General features: G+C 59.7%; 2 protein-coding genes across 2 annotated transcripts; one reads left to right on the forward strand and one right to left on the reverse strand.

Moving 5' to 3' along the window:
* Positions 1-2143: 2143 nt before the first annotated feature.
* Positions 2144-5407, reverse strand: AURANDRAFT_66200 (hypothetical protein; the record flags this gene model as incomplete). The annotated part of the gene is made up of 3 exons (XM_009041350.1): positions 2144-2892; positions 3013-5307; positions 5374-5407. 3 exons carry the CDS (start codon positions 5405-5407, stop codon positions 2144-2146), a joined length of 3078 nt encoding a protein of 1025 aa, XP_009039598.1.
* Positions 5408-6325: 918 nt separating this feature from the next.
* AURANDRAFT_66201 (hypothetical protein) lies at positions 6326-6721 on the forward strand (the record flags this gene model as incomplete). The annotated part of the gene is made up of 1 exon (XM_009041308.1): positions 6326-6721. One exon carries the CDS (start codon positions 6326-6328, stop codon positions 6719-6721), a length of 396 nt encoding a protein of 131 aa, XP_009039556.1.
* Between the last annotated feature and the right edge of the window lie 1414 nt (positions 6722-8135).

Genomic DNA, 8135 nt, shown 5'->3' on the forward strand with positions numbered 1-8135 from the left:
CTCTGAGGATCCCCGCGTGAACCTAGGGCTCAAAGTGGCGAGGTTTTCTTCAAAGTTTGTCGTCGCTTCGGCATCTTGATGGATTTTTAGCCATCTTTTTTCCAACGACGGGCTGCCTCGACGCGCTGCGGCGCCCCTCGGCGCCCGAAAGCGCTGCGTCTTGCGCCTGCGCCACGCGCGCAAGCTGCCGCGTGGCTGCCCGATCCCCAGGCCCATCGTGTCACGCCACGAAGACGGTCGCACGGGCCGCTCTGGGCGTCGAAACGGTCTCTCTGGGCACACGGTCGTCGGCGGCACGGCTGCGCAGCGGCCTCGTGGGTGCGGCGCCGCGCCCAGAACGGTCGAGGCCCTTGTCATGATGTGTGGTCCCAAGCTCGAGTGACAAAACCGTCAACACGGGCCCGTGGCGGCGTGCATCCGGAACTTGACGGCGTGCTCGTCGAGGAGCAGCTCGAGCACCGCCAAGCTCATCGACGTCGTCGTGCGGGACCCCATCAAGCTGTACTACGCCTCCTTGGGGTCGCCCAGGGGCCCGGTGCCGAAGGGCTACGGCAGCGGCCAGCCCTACGGCCGGCCGGGCCCGACGACCATGCGCGACCACGGTGCGGCCGCGGCCGGCGAGGGCGACTGGCGTACACCACCCGTCGCACGCGCCTTCCACACGCCTCCGGGGGGTCTAGGGGGCGTCTACGCGCCTCGGCGGGGCGTTAACGTACGCGTAAAGTGACCTCGCGGATTTCGCCTGTTCTGGCCTGGTTGGGCCTGCGACGACCGCGGGGGGGCAGCGACGACGGCGGCGCGTCATGCTTCACGAGCGGCTGGGCTGCTCCCCGGTGTACTATTTTTTACGCCAGTGACGAGTATGTTCTGTAAGGGCCTCCGCAGGTCTTAGGTACTAGTAACTCCGGTAATGCAGTTAATGCTCAGCCCTACTGGAGTAACCTAGCATGAACAAGCACCGCAAATTAAAAAATGAAGCCGGACGATGGCCGGGGCTCAGCGGGGGGCTCAGCGTACGGCATGGGCACGTGGGGCTGTGTTCAGCCACGAAAACCGAACCAATCGGAGAGCTTGGAAGTTCTACCAGCGGAGGGGCTCCAGAGGACTCAGAAAATGCGAAATTGGCCGCCCCGCTACCGCCCTGGGGAGAGCTGAAAATCCCCGACTCGGACACCAAGTCAGTGTGGGAAACGACCATAGGGCTGGCGCGCGCCATAGGAATTATTAATTATTCATCGGCGGTCGCCCGACGGGAGGTCCTCATAGAGGTCCTCCGTCCACCGCGCGCGCGGGGGTCACGCTGGAACGCAGATTGAGGCAAAATTGGTGACTTATGGCCCCGGCCAGGCCGCACTCTCAAGTTAGCGCGCTAAACATATCACCTGAGGCGTTTTGAGAGGTTGGGGTCGTTGGTTCGGGTCGGGAATCGGATGATATATCTTCAATGTGCAGTGACACTTCCCCCCAACGGCCGTGGGAAAACTCGTTTATATTATTCGCTTCTCACACTGCACCAAGTCGGTTTATGCTACGTTACTCTAGTAGGAACTCCGCTCCGCCTAAGATTGTAAATTTAAGGTAATCTCGGCGAGCTCTCGCAGGGGCAGCTGTGAGCCTCTGAGAGTTACGTGGACTGACCTACTGGCATTAGCTATAGCGCCAAAGAAATCTTGATCAGCTCTAGGTAGAGTCAGGTCCGGCTATAGCCGGGGGGTCATTCCCACTTAAATGGCCACCGACACCCCACCGACGGACGCCGGCGAGCGTCGTCGCTCGGTTGTCCGGTCGTCCCCGGAGGTACCGTTTTCGGGGTTTTATTCGCGCGCGAACGCGGCCACGGAGCGACGCGCGGCCGCCGCACGGAACGCGATCATCGAGTGGTCGGATTGGACACCAGATCCCCATCCAACGCGTCGGACTCGTCTTAGAACGCGTCACTACGGGTGGTTTTTACGGAAGCCACGCTACTGGAGGACCCTCCGGAGAGCCGGAGCCGGTGTTGCCCCGAAACCCCGAACCTCAGCCGGAAAGTGCACCGGGCGCACGACTCTGTGCGTGTACTCGACCGGCGATCGCCATCTCGGTTCTACATATGTTGAGTCCGTTGCCACACGAGGAATAACCCCCTCACGTGACAAACCGCTCAAAGCGAGGCATGGTCATTGATCGCCGTGGCCACACGCCGTGCGCACGCCTCTGCGGCGGCGAGCGCGTCGGCGTCGTCGAGCCACCCGCGGCAGCACGCACCGGGTTGCTTGCCAAGGCGCCTCCTCAGCTCCCTTAGGAGCAGAACGTAGCGCGGTGCGCGCTGCACTGGCATGATGGCCAGCGATGCGAGCGTGAGCCGTCGTGTATTCGCCGGCTGGAGCTCGCAGCACTTTAGGAATGCCTCAACAGTCTTCGACTTCGCCCGCAGCGTCGCAAGCTCGTCCCAGGCCGCCGTGTAACTCGCCACGTAGCACCCGTAGCACCTGACCAGCTCCAGCTCATGTGTCTCAAAGCAGCTCCGCCAGTTGCCGCTCTGCTCCGCAGCGCGCAGCGCGGCGGCAAAACGACTAGCAAAGGACACGATGTCGTCCAGCGGGCTGAAGAGCTGCTGCGCCGCGCTGCTAACCTCCGCGCCGTCGACGCCGTCAACGACAGCCACACCGGCATCGATTTGCGATCCCCACAGCCGCAGAGGCCCGGCAAAAACCCCGGCTAGAATATTTAGATCGACGATCATCCGCTCTTCGGTCTCACCAAACTCAGCAGCTGCCTGCATAACACCCTCCATCCGTCGACAAGCTGGCACGCCATCCAGAAGTGAGAGGACAGCGGTCACACCAGGCGATGGTGAGATCAAGCGCCGAAATGAGTCACGGAGAAGGCGCAGTGCGCCAGCAGCCTCACCTGATATGACATGCCGAGATGTTGGGTGCCAGAAGAGATGCCGGATTTCAGTATCAATGTGCTCGGCGACAGTCGCGGATAGCAAACTTGTCCAGTGTTGCCATCTCCCGCTTAGTTTACTTGCGATTGTGTTGTTCTCAATAGAGAGATGCCTATCAAAGCGCTGCAAGTGACCGAGGCAGGACTGCAACTCAGCAACTGCGACACCAGCCAGAAGCCTGATGGCAAGGGCCTGAATTGCACCGGAGGTTGAGCTTAACAGATGAACAGCGTGTTGCACGACAGTCACACCAAGACTGGCATGATCGTGCGCCACAAAGCAAAGCAAATCTTTAGCTGTTACATGGTCTCTTCCAAGTCGCTTCCAGACAGCATCGAGTGTGGCAACGCAAGAAATACGCATATGAGCAAACGCGAGGCCTGACGCAGTGAGGACATAGCCTAATTTAATGTCTGACATGCATGTCACGTCTGTTACAGGGTAGTGAAGAAGCGCAAGTCCGAGATGGAAAAACCGACTAGAGTCGGCACTGATCTGCGGTCCATCGTCTGAGATAACGTGAGCAGCCTTGTCCAGAACTTGGAAGGATGCTAGCGACGTGCACGCACTAAGTAAGGGTCGAGCTAAAGAAAATGGTTGCGCCATTAGAGCCGAGCAAGCCTCGAGCTCTGCATTCATCACATGTGGATTATCAACGGTGCCTCCAGCTCGCAACATCGCAAGGGTTGCCATTGTGCAGTCTTGCAAGGCGTCGCGCTGCAGGCCTCCAAAGGGGGACTGCTCCTCTACACCGATCACCTCAGCGTCCACGCGGAAGCTAGACGAGGAGCGGTGCGAGGAAGTTTCATATCGATGTCCAGCGTCCGCCTGATCTGTGTACCACTCCACGAATGCCATGGATGCCAACTCTGTTAACCATCCAGGTAAAAGTACAGTGGCCAGCATAGATGCATCATTGATCTCCCCGTTGGCTGTAGAGATGAGTTCACTGATAGCCTGTGCTCCAAGTCCCCAGCAGAGCGCCAGATTATCTGAAGTAACGCATCCAATCCGAGCTGCATTTGCGCGTTTTAGTATATCAATGACGGCCACTCCAATTTTCAAAGCCAACGCCCGACGACCCCGGCGCAGATGGCACACCAGTGGCATCCGTGAAATATCTCGAAGGAAAACGAGCTCGCCAATAGCCGCATCAATGCTGAATTCGTTGAATTGGCTTGGGATCGCATCAATAAGGAGCATGGCGCGCTCTGCAATAATCACAAGGGGAAAGCATCCTTGAAGTACCTCTAGTGCGCCAGCAAGCACGCTAACACTGAGTTGTCGTGCATGGGAAATCCATGCTATGTGATTGGCCTTCGCAAACATGCGGCACAAAAGTCTCAACACCTCGTCGACGAGGTCGAGCATCAACGGGGCTGTGTGGTGTGGTCTCTCACGCGATGCTCCCCCGGAGCGTACGTAGCTAGCACAGCATATTGCAAACAGAGCATCCAGGGATGCGACTGTCTCGGTCAGCGCAGACCGGCGCTGCTCCTCACCGGTTCCATCATCGTCCCAATCGGCACCAAGGACATCCAACCACTGAAGTGGAGCGGCAACCGCAGTCAGGAGTGAAACATGCAATTCTGGTTGAGCTGGAGTATTCGATAATGCTAACGATGGTTGTGAAGATAGCTCACGAGCGGCCGAGATCTCAAGAAACCGATTCCACTCGTGTTCGGCAACTCCCTCTTCCGTGTGAGAAGAGCTGCCTAGCAAGGATGGCGCTCTGGGCACACCGGGGCGCGTCAAAAGTTCGACCTCGCGTTGGATGGCATCAATAGCCGTCTGCTCGGCAGTGCGTGACGACGACGGGATCCAAATTTCCATCATGGGACTAGGGGTGCACTGCTCATTATCATCGGAGGGGCTACTGCGGTGTGATACACGCGAGGTATGCATCGGTGGTGGTGAACTTTCACGCAGAGGTGACGTGGGCACCTCGGACTCCAGTGTTGGTGGCCGTAGTCCTGGGAGAACACCACTGATGTCAGCGGCGAGAGCACGTCTGAGAAAGACTCTGTGAATATGCGCACGACCTGGCCGTATTGCGAAGTTTGCGAGGGTCGTTGCGAGCGTTCTAAATGCAGCAGCAGGCTCTCCTGGCGCGCGCTCTGCCAGGAAAATATCTAGGAGCGCATGGAGACCACAAGTGAGCCGCGACGGCCAGAGTCGAGCACTATCGACGAGAGCATCGGTGGTCGCCGCTGCATGAATAGCGTTGACTGTCTCTTGGCCAGGGCCAAGTTGCCTCCATCGAAGTAGTCGCTGCAACTCCGGTGTGCAGTCACTAGCGCTACACTCTGACACTAGTGCTGCCTCAGTTGCCAACGATGCACAATCCCCACCGGCCTCTGCAGCTACCTGCGCAACTGCGCCAGTTCGCGTTGGAGCTGTCGGGAAGAGAACGTCACCGCGCCTTGGGGCTCGCAGCGCACCTCCAAGGGCAACTGCCGTGCCACCAACAGACATGCGTCGTCCGCGCTGCCGTGCACCCCGCTGGGGATGGCCTGGCATCCTTTTGTAGACGGTTTTGAGTCTACGCCCCCCAGACGATGAAGCAGGGGAAGGAGATAATAGTGACCCAGCCATGTCTGGGCTAATATGATCGAATCCTTCAAAACAGGAGAGTGTATGTGCAGAAGCAACATCTTCTTCTCGACTCTGGCCATCTACCCATCTTGCAATGGAGGCGAGCACCGCACCCCGCGCATCTTCACACCCCAAGGGCAGAAAAGCTAATGCAAAAGTGGCAGCGTAAGCATAAGCTCGGACCGTCTCTCGGTCAGGGCTGAGCTGCCGCCATCGAAGAAGTTTCTGCAGGTCGGAGGTGCAGTCACTAGGGCCAGCTTCCAATACGGGTGCAGTCTTTGCGTTAGTATGGCTTTCCCACCCCCGAGCCATTACGTTTTTTTACAGACCCATCTATTAGCGCTTGAGTTCTAGTAATTCTCCAGGACATGTTTTTTCAATTTCGATGAAACGCGAAATCGACAAAGATCCTGGATAATTGACGCTCGAAAGACGGGACGATGGAAATCAATTCATTACTTATGCCGCTCCTAGCGCCGCGCGACTATCCCGGCGTGCATGGACCCCGCGGCAAGTCTTGGGAGGCACAACGAGAGCTGTCTCTCGGAGGAGACGCGACGCGCAACAGATTGCGTCAGGCTGAGAACGGGTGGTTTTGAGGGGTAAAATGAGTCGCGCGCCCCCGGCTAGACTCGATTTTGGCGCTCTTGGGCGCAGCTCAGCGTCGGAGATCGTTCATAGACACCCCGCGCGGCTCTGGTCGCGCGGGCTCGTTCACTGAGTCGAAGGTCGTTCATCAATGATTGGCTCTATCCAGTGTGCATCCAAGAGGCAAGCGGTGAGCCACCTAACCACAGCATGTACCACCAACTAACTACCCCAGAGTCGCGACTTGCTCAAAATGAGTGGTCAAAACAGCTGCAACATGGGGTCAACGAAGCATGTGAACCACCCGTTCTGGCCGATCGGCAGCTAGGAGGATGGGTGCTCCTCTCCGACATCAAGGAGGGCGCGCAGGCCCGGAAGCGGAAGAAGTCCAAGGACAAGGCCGCGCCGGACCCGGCGAAGAAGACCAAGAAGGCGGCCACGCCGGAACACGACCGGAGGACGCGAACCGGAACACGCGACCGAGGGCCCCGGGAGAGCCGGAAGCCGGAACATCCGCGAGACCTCTACCGGAACATCAGGGCCGGAACATCAGCGCAAATGGTGATTCACACTGGCTCTATCGACCAGTTCTTATCTCGAGCTTGAGCAACCTGGTGGTTTTGACGCTCGATCATAAATTTCGACCGTGTGGAGGTCATGGCCGAGCAGCCCTCCAGCTGCCGATCGGCCAGGACGGGCGGTTCACAGGCTTCGTTGACCCCATGTTGCAGCTGTTTTGGCCACTCATTTTGAGCAAGTCGCGACTCAGGGTACTGGTGCTTGGTGTCGTGGGGTGGTTCACTGCCAGCCTCCTGTAGGGTCCCTAGTTTGTAATTATTTGGTCCGCCTCTGAGGGCTGTCGCGCGGCCGGTTCTTGGTCGCCTTCGGCGCGGGTTCGAGGTCGCGCGCCCCCGGGCACTCCCTGGGGACGCAGCGCTCGAAGTCCCCGTCGGATTTGGTCTCGGAGGGACCGATTTCGGGCTGCCCATCGGGTGGCAGCGCCGCGGCCTTGGCGGTGAGCATGCGGGGGCGACGCGCCACGGCGTTGGGAGGGCGCGGGTCGATGGGGACGATGCGCCGCGGGACGACGACGGGGGGACGGGCGCCGCGCCGGGGCGCTGCTAGACGTGCAGCGTGCGCGCGCGCGCTTGCGCGCGCTCCAAAGAGTCCGACAAAGAGCCCCATGGAGCAGAAGTCGATCACGGACGGTCCGGCGGCCGCGCTCGGGGCCGCGCGGCGCGGCGCCAAGCTCGTCATCGAGCCCCGCGGGGCCTACAATGCGACGCCGAAGCTCTGCGACTCTGACGGGGAGTGCGGCGCCGCCAACCGGCTGAGGATTCGGCCGACGCTGCTGACGACGGCTCCGACGGCGAGCTCGAAGACGGCGCTGACGACCCATGACTCCCTGATGCCCGCCAGGCCGCAGCTACCGACGAGTGCGGGCCCGTGGAGGCCGACCCCGCTGGGGTGGTCCAAATTACAACCTCCTCGAAACCCATGGTTTCGGTAGGACCATAGGACGACTTCCCGGGCGCACCCGCCCGCTAGCTCCTCTATCTCCCCAGATGCGAGGGGTCCCTCGGGGATGGTGGCTCAGCGGCTCCTGTGGTTTTGTTCTTCAGCTCCGCCATGTTGCCCCTAAAATTGATGTTTTCTTGGTCCAAATTGCAGCAAGCGCGGATATGGGCACCGCCACGGGCTCTGATTTGGGGCGGTACCTTAATGCCCACATTAAATCTTGCTTACGAGGTCGGTGGGCAGTTACTTGACAATTCATTTATACCTGGGTGGTCCGGGACCTAACCCAGAGGGGCCGCCGACCACCAGGCACACGCCAGCCCAGGCATACGCCGGCATACAGGCGACGCGAGTCTTAGTCAGAAGTGGCAAAGGGCAAGTAAGGACAGTAGAACAGATAAAGGAGAATCTTCCTCGTGGGGACCTCGTGGGCGGCGCCCTTGCTCAGCTCGCCGAAGTAGCCCGCCACGAAGCCGACGACGGAGCCGAAGGATCCGAGGCG

Source organism: Aureococcus anophagefferens (assembly GCF_000186865.1).
Source record: "Aureococcus anophagefferens unplaced genomic scaffold AURANscaffold_20, whole genome shotgun sequence".
NCBI lineage: Eukaryota > Pelagophyceae > Pelagomonadales > Pelagomonadaceae > Aureococcus > Aureococcus anophagefferens.